This window comes from Esox lucius, chromosome 17, assembly GCF_011004845.1.
Source record: "Esox lucius isolate fEsoLuc1 chromosome 17, fEsoLuc1.pri, whole genome shotgun sequence".
Taxonomy (NCBI): domain Eukaryota; kingdom Metazoa; phylum Chordata; class Actinopteri; order Esociformes; family Esocidae; genus Esox; species Esox lucius.
The window spans coordinates 43,552,031-43,563,615 of record NC_047585.1 but is presented as its reverse complement, the minus strand read 5'-3'; the positions used below and the strand labels follow the sequence as shown (position 1 = coordinate 43,563,615).

General features: G+C 46.9%; 3 protein-coding genes across 4 annotated transcripts; 2 read left to right on the top strand and 1 right to left on the bottom strand.

Moving 5' to 3' along the window:
- The first annotated feature begins 38 nt into the window (after positions 1–38).
- nob1 (NIN1 (RPN12) binding protein 1 homolog) lies at positions 39–4,353 on the top strand. Of its 2 annotated transcripts, none has more exons than XM_010901872.4 (9): positions 39–148; positions 376–508; positions 716–849; positions 1,264–1,335; positions 1,744–1,899; positions 2,082–2,339; positions 2,491–2,588; positions 2,757–2,901; positions 3,658–4,353. In XM_010901872.4, exons 1-9 carry the CDS (start codon positions 80–82, stop codon positions 3,928–3,930), a joined length of 1,338 nt encoding a protein of 445 aa, XP_010900174.2. In that variant the 5' UTR covers positions 39–79; the 3' UTR covers positions 3,931–4,353. The 2 variants fall into 2 exon arrangements, with proteins under 2 accessions (XP_010900174.2, XP_010900175.2); XM_010901873.5 differs by lacking the exon at positions 3,658–4,353 and adding an exon at positions 3,051–3,575.
- Positions 4,354–4,409: 56 nt separating this feature from the next.
- cog8 (component of oligomeric golgi complex 8) lies at positions 4,410–8,681 on the bottom strand. The gene is made up of 6 exons (XM_010901874.4): positions 8,204–8,681; positions 7,828–8,035; positions 7,402–7,723; positions 6,448–6,956; positions 5,328–5,496; positions 4,410–5,155 (listed from the first exon to the last, which is right to left on the bottom strand). The coding sequence occupies exons 1-6, from the start codon at positions 8,530–8,532 to the stop codon at positions 4,659–4,661; spliced, it is 2,034 nt and encodes a 677-aa protein (XP_010900176.1). The 5' UTR covers positions 8,533–8,681; the 3' UTR covers positions 4,410–4,658.
- A 19-nt stretch (positions 8,682–8,700) lies between these two features.
- Positions 8,701–11,569, top strand: nip7 (NIP7 nucleolar pre-rRNA processing protein). The gene is made up of 5 exons (XM_010901875.4): positions 8,701–8,911; positions 9,140–9,226; positions 9,475–9,613; positions 9,723–9,863; positions 10,359–11,569. The coding sequence occupies exons 1-5, from the start codon at positions 8,856–8,858 to the stop codon at positions 10,476–10,478; spliced, it is 543 nt and encodes a 180-aa protein (XP_010900177.1). The 5' UTR covers positions 8,701–8,855; the 3' UTR covers positions 10,479–11,569.
- The last annotated feature ends 16 nt before the right edge of the window (positions 11,570–11,585 follow it).

The window sequence follows — 11,585 nt, the reverse complement described above, 5'->3', positions numbered from 1 at the left end:
CTTCTGAATGGTTGATGGTCCACGCCCTCAACCAATAATAAAACAGAAAGCCGTTATCGCTTGGGCCTTACTATCCAAGATGTCTGCTTCCTTGGTGGAACATGTTGTTGCTGATGCCGGGGCATTTTTAAAGAAAGCCCCTCTTCAGGTGAGGTTTATTTGACGGTTATGTTATAGCGATGCTTTTCAGTGCTTAAGTCATCCCAGGATCAATGCCAAAAAAAAATCTCACTGACTGTGTTCTTAATCAGGGCTGGCTGCTAGCTAAGTTGTCCTAGCTTTTTGAGTGGCCACTTGAACATGACGTAGCCAGTTAACTGCGCACGTTATGACTTCGATGATTGTTGTTTTAAATGATTGGTTCTTCTATTCTAGGAAATAGGAAAGAATATATACACCGTAAAAGATGTAGTGGAAGAAATCCGAGACAAGCCTACCAGGAGAAGTTTGTCTTTTCTTCCATATCAACTGAACTTCAAAGAACCATATCCCGAGTACATCCGATTAGGTAGTACTAGCTAGCTATTGCTTTTACACGTTTTGTCAACTTTGGCTGGTGAATCGTTTGTTCCGGCTTCTTGTTTTGTAAATATGTTGTCTACAACGCTACGCTTTTTTTTATGTATGTAGTGGAACAACATATCGCCATTCCAGAATTGTGGTTGTGATGACCACAACAATTCATTTGATACTGAAAGTTGTGGTCCGCTTTCAGTGACCGAGTTCTCGAAGAAGACCGGAGATTACCCCAGCCTGTCCGCCACTGACATAAAAGTGTTGGCTCTGACATACCAGTTGGAGCGGGAGAACGTTGGGACAGACCATCTGAAGAAAGAGCCTGAGGTTAAGGTAAGACGGGGAAACGGGGATGTCCCAAATGACCTCGGTTCTCAATGGTCTCCTATGTAGGAAAGACGATGCTCCTTGGGACTTCAAATTAAAGTTTCAAGGTTTGTTAAATGCACCGAACAGCCCAGTGCCGTCCTGCAGAATTAAATTATTGTGACATGGCAGGACAACTACGTAGTGAGAGTTAAGAATGAGCAAAAATACAGCCAGGCAAAAAAGAACCCAACAATATACATACCACTGTAGACTAGCAGCAGTTTTAAAAGGAGTACTGTAAACTAGCAGCAATCTGGGTAGTATAATTGAACATTTAAATAAGGCAAGTATGGCAGTAATATATACTACAAGGAACTAGCAGCAACACTGAGATGTAATCACACAGCCAGTATGATAAATATTTTTCTGTGATGTTAGGTCCAGGTATGTGGTACCAGAAGACATCCGGAGGCGCCGGTTGGCGTGGCAGGTTTCCACTTTCCTTCAAAGGTAAAATGCAAACAATCTCTCAGCCAACCGCTCAGAACGGAACCACGCTACAGTTTCCCAAACAAAAATGAGAAACATTTGGGTAGGCCAGCGGTGAGGTTTGGGGGACTCCAATTATTTTCCCAAGCAAGATATTTTGCCTGATCAGGTTAGTCCACCAACCTGTCATCAACCACAACATGGTGTTTGAAAGATTAGAGACAGAACAACATTCTAACATTGCATTTAATGGTCTGGGTTGCTAGCTGGTTATCTTGTTTTCTAAATGAATCTCTGCTGAACATGCAGATGGCCAGGTCATCAATGAAAAAACAGTTAGCGTTGCCATGTCTTTTAAAGCCCATACGTAATGAGCCCGGTGCTGACTTGTTGATTGTGATGCTGGACTTTTCTCCATGGCACCAACAGAGGCCGGCTGATGGGTTGTTCAGCGGTAGTGGCAGACACGCTCCAGCAGCGCCGACTCCGCATGGCTACAACCCACCCGAGATTGAAGAGTACAACAGCTTCCAATTCTGGAGGAATCCTCTGCCCTGCTTTGATACTGACCTGCTCCAACTGCTGGTGAGTATGATGTAGCTGCTGACCTTTGACCCATGGACACATTGTTTTACGTGTGGTCATCATGGGGTTCATATACTCCAGTTGTTGTGATGGAATCAGTCATGTACTCTAATGACTGTATCTGTCGCTCTCCCTCAGAATCAGTGTCACAGCACAGTCATTATCCTGTAACTTCCTTGCAGAACATAGACAAGCTCTCCATATCAGACAGCAAAGAAGCACCAGACACCAACAGCACAGAACAGGAGCCAGAACACAGAGGCTCTGAGGAGCATGGCAGTGGGTCAGCGGGCGAGGAGGAGGAGGAGGAGGACAACGAAGATGACGGTGGTGGTTGGATCACTCCTAGCAACATTAAACAGGTCCAGCTGGAAACGGGGAACTGGGTATCGCCTGATGACATTAAAGTGGGATGCCTGACCACAGACTTTGCCATGCAGGTACCATCTCCTTAAATACCCAGGAGTGTCTCAGCGGTTATCTCCTATTACAGTAGATAGAGCTTTGATGTTTGCATTCTCAAAGTTCGTATAGTTCCTATTAAACACTGGTCCTGTTCTGATTACTGACACCTGCCTACCTCTCCAACAGAATGTCCTGATTCAGATTGGGCTCCATGTCCTCTCTGTGAATGGGATGCTGATCAAGCAAGCCAGGAACTACATTCTGCGTTGTCACGCCTGCTTCAAGTAAGAACAAATGATTCTGAAGAATTATGGTCACCAGAGCTGCCTATATATGTCTGACAAAAGTAGGTTTGGTACTTGGACACACTTCGGAAATGTTTTAGGAAGCTGATACTCAACCTTGGTCTCGAGGAGCTTTCTGAACTGATTGCATTTCTGTTTTATTTTTAGGACCACGACGAATATGAATAAGGTTTTCTGCACGCATTGTGGCAACAAGACGCTGAAGAAGATTGCAGTGACTGTCAGCGAGGACGGAACCATCCAGATGCATTTCTCAAAGAACCCCAAAGTGCTCAACCCCAAAGGAAAAAGGGTACATGAATCAGACTATTAAACATCCTGTCTAACATTACAACAGGCACGGTCTCAGGCTATCATCCTGTAAGCCCGTAGGACGTCTGCTTTAATGCACTCTTGTTTAATCCTGTATGAATAGACCCTAACCCCTCTGTTCCTCTGTAGGACTCCCTGCCTTTAACCCTTCTGTTCCTCTGTAGGACTCCCTGCCTTTAACCCTTCTGTTCCTCTGTAGGACTCCCTGCCTCTAACCATTCTGTTCCCCTGTAGGACTCCCTGCCTCTAACCATTCTGTTCCCCTGTAGGACTCCCTGCCTCTAACCATTCTGTTCCCCTGTAGGACTCCCTGCCTCTAACCATTCTGTTCCCCTGTAGGACTCCCTGTCTCTAACCCCCCTGTTCCTCTGTAGGACTCCCTGCCTCTAACCCCCCTGTTCCCCTGTAGCACTTCCTGCCTCTAACCCCCCTGTTCCCCTGTAGCGCTTCCTGCCTCTAACCCCCCTGTTCCCCTGTAGCGCTTCCTGCCTCTAACCCCCCTGTTCCCCTGTAGCGCTTCCTGCCTCTAACCCCCCTGTTCCCCTGTAGCGCTTCCTGCCTCTAACCCCCCTGTTCCCCTGTAGCACTTCCTGCATCTAACCCCTCTGTTCCCCTGTAGTGCTTCCTGCCTCTAACTCCTCTGTAGTACTCCCTGTTCCTCTGTAGTACTCCCTGCCTCTAAGCCTTCTGTTCCTCTGTAGTACTCCCTGCCTCTAACCCCTCTGTTCCTCTGTAGTACTCCCTGCCTCTGCCACAAGGAGGAAAACATGCCAACAACCCACACCTGGTTGAAGACCAGCGGTTTCCCCAGCAGCGTGTGTCCCGGAAGGCCCACCAGAAGACGGATGTCTTCAACCCAGATTACCTGGCTGGCGGTGGATCCCCGTTCTCCGACCACGACATCTACAGCCGCTCGGCCAACCTCCACATCACAGACGGGGCGGGCGGCGGCGGGCGGAGGCGAGCCAACCCCAACGCTGCCCGGAAGAAGTTTGTCAAGACCAAGTGACGAGGACTGCAGGGTGTTGAAGGTCGAATGGAGATCATCCAGCCCTCTCCAGAAGTCTGGAATCAGGCATTTCCTTCCATGCGTGTGAAGGCTTCTGACTGGTGTAAGGGAGTGAGTCTCTCACTACTCCACTCCATTTTAAGTACATGTGTACAAGTGGTACTCTCCTGGAGAGTATAGGCCATAATTAAAGCAGATGTCCATGAACTGGCGGCAATCTATTTCTAAAGACCAGGAAATCTATCAACTGAATTTATTATACGTTTTGTAGGAATTAATAATTAATATTTTTAAGCAACTTTGTTCCATTGTAGGAATGGAATTTTACAGTAACCATACCAAGTTTGTGAAAGTATTTGCACTTTCAGGACTTTGCATTTAACCTGTTGACATTTTGCTCCCAATTAAAAAACATTAAGCTGAGTTTGCATTTTCTTATGTTTTAATCAATACCTCTTATGTTCACAGTAGAAATAAAGAATTTTATATATACATGTATTAAATATGTTAACCCAGTATTACCTGTGACAGAAGAAAAGCTAAATTATCATTCAACCCTCCAGTAAGTAATAGTTCATGACGGAATAAAAGCTGACGTAGCGGTTAATCCTCCGGTTTCATTCCCTGGGTCATGAGGCATGGCAACACCAGGGAGCTGTTCATGTTTAGGGGGAAAGGAGTACAGTGTGTGGATGAGGGGGAAAGGGTTACAGCCTGAGGGGTAGCTGTCACTCCTCTGAGGGTTTGCTCTCTGCCTCCTGTTTTGAGCCCTCTGGATCCTGCTTCTTCAGAACAGGCTGTGGAGGGTTCAGTATGGCCTCCAGCTCTGGGTCTTCCTCCACCTCTTGGCTGTTGCCGCCTACTGGTCTCTCATGCTCTAACTCGCCCAGTACGGGGTTGGGGTCGTTCAAAATGGCCTCCAGTTCTGGGTCAGAGGTCAAACCTGACTCTGAAACAAATTCTGTAGATAGGGTAGAGGAGACCATGGCATCGTCACGTTTAGGCTCCTCCCCTAAGTTTTCTGGAACAGGAAGCTCCAGGTTGTCAACGAGAAGCGCTGATTTGGTTTCAGCAGGGAGACCCTCCAGCTCAGCACCGAAGTCTTCATCTACCACAGGGGCCATCATCTCCCTCTTGGGCAGAACAAACTCCAGAGGCTCCAGAACGGAGTTCACGTCAATACACCCCAGACTACCATACCTGCAGACTTGTGTTGGTGGGACACCTTGAAACAGCATGTTACATAAATAGTATGATTATAGAGGTCATTATGTAGAAGCTAGTAAGACTGTAAATGTGTATTTACCCAATATGAGTGTATTGGAGTATTTACCCAGTATTAAAGGAGCATATTGGAGTTTTTCCCCATTATCAGAGGAGTGTATTGGAGTATTTACCCAGTATTAGAGCCAGCTGGGCAGGGGGGAACAGGACCTGCAGACACCGGTTGAGGAATGGCACCAGGTCCTCAGCAAAGGAACAACAGAACTGGACAAACAGTTCCTTCTCTCGGCTGCTGAAGGCTGTCTCCTCAGCCCTGTGGAACACCAAAATCAACTTGGTCACCTGGCAGAGAGGAAAGAGAGAGAGAGAGGTTATCTTTTGAAAGGATTATAGCAGAACATGGATAACATTCAAATGTTCTCGATGACCATGTCGAAAAATCCCAAGTTCTGTATACAGCAACGCGGTGCCTCAGTGTGAACGCCTTCATTAATTGTAAATGTAACCTTTGCCCCAGTCCGGTGCCAGAACTATTAAAACCGGCATGGCAGTAAGGTAGGGCCTGCCAGGGCCAACCGCATCGGTTCTGCTTCAACCACAACACGATGACAGTGGTGTTACCAGACAGCTCAGAGACAGAGGTATACCTTCAGAAGGGACAGACAGCTCAGAGACAGAGGTATACCTTCAGAAGGGACAGACAGCACAGAGACAGAGGTATACCTTCAGAAGGGACAGACAGCACAGAGACAGAGGTATACCTTCAGAAGGGACAGACAGCACAGAGACAGAGGTATACCTTCAGAAGGGACAGACAGCACAGAGACAGAGGTATACCTTCAGAAGGGACAGACAGCACAGAGACAGAGGTATACCTTCAGCAGGGACAGACAGCACAGAGACAGAGGTATACCTTCAGCAGGGTCAGACAGCTCAGAGACAGAGGTATACCTTCAGCAGGGTCAGACAGCACAGAGACAGAGGTATACCTTCAGAAGGGACAGACAGCTCAGAGACAGAGGTATACCTTCAGAAGGGACAGACAGCTCAGAGACAGAGGTATACCTTCAGAAGGGACAGACAGCTCAGAGACAGAGGTATACCTTCAGAAGGGACAGACAGCACAGAGACAGAGGTATACCTTCAGAAGGGACAGACAGCTCAGAGACAGAGGTATACCTTCAGAAGGGACAGACAGCTCAGAGACAGAGGTATACCTTCAGAAGGGACAGACAGCTCAGAGACAGAGGTATACCTTCAGAAGGGACAGACAGCTCAGAGACAGAGGTATACCTTCAGCAGGGCGTCCTCGAGGTACTTGGTGACCTGCTGCGCGAGTCCGACGGGGCAGCAGAGCCGGAGGTCATTGAATGCGGTCAGGATGTTGTTGAGGAAGCAGGCCAACGGGGGGAAGTCGAGCAGGGCCATGGGGGGCTGGAGGGTGCCAGGCTGGGTACTGGGGGCTACAGGGGGCATGGAGCCGCCACCACCCAGCATGGAGGGCAGAGAGATCAGGGTGTAAAGGTTCATGTCCTCCTGGAACTTCTCCACCGCCTCTTCCACGGCTTTGCGGAACGTGTCGGCTGCCACGCGCTGGAACACAGGGGCCAGCTGGCCACGGAAGTCGGCACCCACGCGGCTGAAGGACAAGCCGAAGTACATGCACTGTCCCAGGAGGGAGTCTAGGCGCCCACCCACCCCCCTCTGGAGATCTCTGTCCAGGGTCTCCAGGAACTCAGACATCTGCTGCACCACCCAGCCGTGGAAGATGGCCCCCTCGTTCACCGCCTGGACCTGACCACCTACCAAGAATGAGCAACACCATACATCACAGGGCTGCTTCGATATCGTTTAGTAATTTAGCAGACATTTTTATCCAAAGTGAATTACAGTAAGTACATTTTTCCCCAGAGAAACGTAGTTGAAAGTGCCTTGCCCAGGGACACAACGACAATTGGCCCAGTCTGGGTTTTAAACCGGGAATTAAGAGCCTGACTCCCTAACCGCTGAGCCACTCAAACCCCAACGGCATCAGGTCTGCTTCTACCCCAACTAGATCACGGTGGTGTTTACCGGCAGGGACACAGTCCAGAGACAGAGGTATGGACCAGGGCCAGACCGCCTTTACATCACAGGACTGCTTTAATACTGTAATAAATACTGCCACATGGACTGCAACTTAAGACAATTATAATCTTTACTGTTCACATTTTCTGTGAATTCTGCCTAACTGAAGCCTGGTCTGACCTGGAGGCAGCAGGGGATCTTCGTCAGAGAAGATGGCCCGGTATTGGGTGATGATGTCAAACAAGTGCACCCGGCAGGCCTCAATGGTTTTGGTGATGTGGAAGTAGGGGTCTTCATCAGGCACCGCTGCGAGGATGGATCGCAGCCAGCTACCCCTCGCCTGCAGGAACTTGACCCGGAGCTCTGCCTCTGTAAACACATCCATCCTGCGCAAGTAGCCAATCACACGCAGGCACACAGGAAGCTGAGAGTTGCTGCGTAGCTGCTGCAACAGCTGGTTCAGCATGAGCTGGGCAGACTGACGCACCTCATGAACGATGCCCTGAGGAGGGAGACGGGCACAATTAAAAGATGCCCTGAGGAGGGAGACGGGCACAATTAAAAGACACCCTGAAAATAGAGACAGGCCCTTTAGAGCAACATTACCTGTATGACAGGTAAGGATGAGTGTTTCTTCTCCAGTCTCTTGACATATGCTGCCAGCTCCAGAGCCTCCTCATAGTAGCCATTCCGAACGCACGTGTCCATCAGCTGAGGGATCTCTAAGATCTCCAGAATCTCTGTGTGGCGGTTTAGAGTCAGACTGTTCATCCTCCGGCTCGCCCCAATGTCCTCTGCCTCTTTCACAAAACCCCTGCAGAGAGGACAGACGTTAGACCCACATGCTCTACAGACAGAACTGACATTAGCCCCACTGGTTCGTCGACATCAGGTAATAATAAAACGTCCCTGTAGCAATAAAATTGACCCAGAGTTGACATGTCAAAAAAGTAAAATATGCAAAATAGATAAATCCACCCACCGGCATTTTTCACCGAAACTGGGCAGCTTATCAAGAAGTTTCGAGACACTGCTTTCCACCCGTCCAAAGTCGTGGTATATTTCCTCGGTGCAGTCCGCTGTGCGGATGAAAGTCTTGTAGTTGGAGAAGGCTAGCTCGCGAGTCTGCTGCAGGATCTGTGCCCTCTCCTCTGCCAACCGCTCCGGTTCACGGTTTAATTTCTCCACACCATAGGAGCTGAGCTCAGACAAGTAAGCTGCGAAATCGGGGTTGTCTCTCCAGTTATCTGGAAAGCTGTCTTTAAATATCGAAGCTAGGATACTCTCATCTTCCACGTCCACACCAGCCATATTGAAAGTTGTCAATTCAAAACGTCATCAGAATGTTGTTAGGTATAGCTAGCTAATGCTATTGTATTTTTTTTTTTTAAGTTTAAACCCAACCTACGTATTTGTTTAATGGTGCTAAACGGCAATGTAATTCCTTATTTAATTCTGAAAGTCGTCAGTCAACACACACAACAGGAAACGGCGCAGGGTATAGTCGTCACTTCAGTTATACTGTTAATGGATTTCCGCTCTTTCCCACGTTGTTGCATTCCGCTCCTCATTGATAACTTAATTCGGTGGCCACAGCATTTTACGAACTTTCTTCTTTAAATTTACTTGTTGAAATGAGGCCACTAACAGATGACGAGACAAGGACGATGTTTGAGAAACTCTCCAAATAGTGAGTATTGAAAATTATTGAGAAAGCCGAAGATTGAAACTACTATGGTTTCTCAGTCCCATGCGTGATAAACCAAAACGTAGACGGTTTGGCTATTGTTATGCTTGTTGATGCTCGCCTTTATCTAACCAGCTATGTACTAGATATCGTGTGTTTACAGATGGCACGAGACCTGCAATGTTCGGAATATTTACAAGGTCTAAAAAAGTCCTTGTTTTCTGTCCACAGCATTGGTGAGAACATCAAACTCCTGGTTGACAGACCTGATGGAACATATTGCTTCAGACTCCACAATGATCGTGTGTATTACATAAGGTGAACAACATTGCAGTGAACCAGTTAGACATTATTATGGCTGTTACTACATTATTATCCGTTAGTACAAATCTATCTGTGAAACAAGTGCCAATATTGAACAGGTATGAAAGGCTGCGTTGACCAAGGCTACTCAGTTTGGAATTATTTTTCTGTGATCTGATTGGTCAAAAGACCAATTAATTGATCAATAATATCTGAATTTGGTTACCTGTGTAATCCAGCGGTGTTGTCTTTTTTTCCATCAGTGAGAGAATCCTAAAGTTGGCTACAAACATCTCCCGTGATAAGTTGGTGTCAGTGGGAACTTGCTTTGGAAAGTTCACCAAGACCCTGAAGTTCCGTCTGCACATAACAGCACTGGACTTCCTGGCACCTTATGCCAAGGTAAGCTTGGAGTGGAATTACATTGATATTTTACATTATTCAGCTCACGTTACAGCCATTAAATTACTTCATTACAGACCTGTTCCCTCAGTAATTGAAGTATGTTTAGTTCAAGGTGTGGGTGAAACCAGGGCAGGAGCAGTCATTCCTGTATGGTAACCATGTGTTGAAGTCCGGTCTGGGGAGGATCACAGAGAACACGAACCAGTACCAGGGAGTGGTGGTCTATTCCATGTCAGACGTACCCCTGGTGAGTAGGCCCAGTCTCTAAACTCAGTCCCAGACTACGAAGCGGCTTCAATGCAGTCAGAATATAGTCAGAGTTGGTGGCAGAACCAAGAGTTTGGGTAGAGATGCAGGCTCTTTGACTGGATATGGATATGACACTGTGTATTGCAATGATCCTATTCACGATTCCACTTACTGCCGTGTGATTTTACAAAAGGACAAGAGAGTTTTGAGAAGCCATGCAAGTAAAAGGGCAGAAAACGAATGTATTTCCAATTAAAAAATAAAAAATGTTTTAAAGAGAGAGCGGGAAAAACAGCACTTGGGGCAGGTACAGAAAACTAGCACGAACAAAACAATATATTGTGAAAGGCTTGATCACTATATGTGACTGTATTGATATTTTCTACATCAATAAGGTTTCGAGCAATTGTGGGTTGGGGGCAGCGCAACCAAAATAAACCCCGGGTTTACATCCTGGTTTCACTCAACTGAACGCTGTTCCTTGGTCTGCCAGGGTTTCGGTGTCGCCGCCAAGTCCACCCAGGAGTGCCGGCGGGTGGACCCGATGTCCATCGTAGTGTTCCACCAAGCCGACATCGGAGAGTTCATCAGGTCTGAGGACACGCTCACATAGGGAGACCGTTTCTTCACCAACATGTCACAGCTTTACCTCATGGCCCTCTCCTCAGGGACTGCCGGATGTTTCACGTTCTACTCCTGCGCTGGCAAAGCTGATGTACACATTGTAGTCCAGTCCGGCACACCTGAATCAACTAGTCGGCTAATGATTGAATTGGATGTGCCAGTGTAGGACTTCAACAAGTATGTACATTAGATGTGCCAGTGTAGGACAAGAATGTCAGAGATCTGGTTGTCCCTGAAGAGAGGTGTGGGAGGCCCTTTTCAACGGTTACGGTGAAGTATCTCCCTTCTCATCAACGAGGCGTGGTCACCATGTTGCCAGGCTGGAAGAGATGGCTGCCAGATTGTTCCACAAGGCCCGGGACCTGGGTGGCTGGAGTTCATATGTGAGACCAGTCCATGGGTCCTTTAAGAGTAACTCTTCTGTTTCCAAATTTCAATAAAACATTACAATTGAATAACAGTAGCTAGGTTTCCAACAAAATTATGAAAGATTGTGTTTTTAAAGATGCATGAAGGAAAATTAGCAGATTGGTGTAAGAGTGGAGATGGGTATTTTCAGGTGTGTGGCTTTTGTTTTTTTTGACAGCCATTGCCTGATTTGCCAAGGTTAACAACCTTTTGTCAAATCTAATGTGTGATATTCTTTGACTTTCACAATTATAATAGATGGTTAAGGGAATTTAGTCTCAGGACATGGATGACCACAGGACGTGAAACAGGACATGGATGACCACTTAGGAGTACGTTAAAAAGTAAATTTTTAATTGGAACCTGAATTCTGTTTTGTTCATATGATTCATTAGGGATGGTGATAATTGTCACATGCATGTTACTGAAATTAAAGTTGTCAAGATCAAGCTAAACAATGAAATCTTTCACATATTTACAGTGTGCCTATAATTCTGGGGAGCACTGTGCCTTACCCCTTACAAACCGTAGATGGGAGGTGGGGTTAATGAGGGACTTTTGTAGACAAAGCAGCTTTTGATTTTGAATGATGTTGACATGTACCTATAAATACCAGTGTGAATTCCAGACCATCCTTCTCAAAGCAATTACTTCATTAAAACAGCAAGCTTTCTTTGGTCTCCCAATT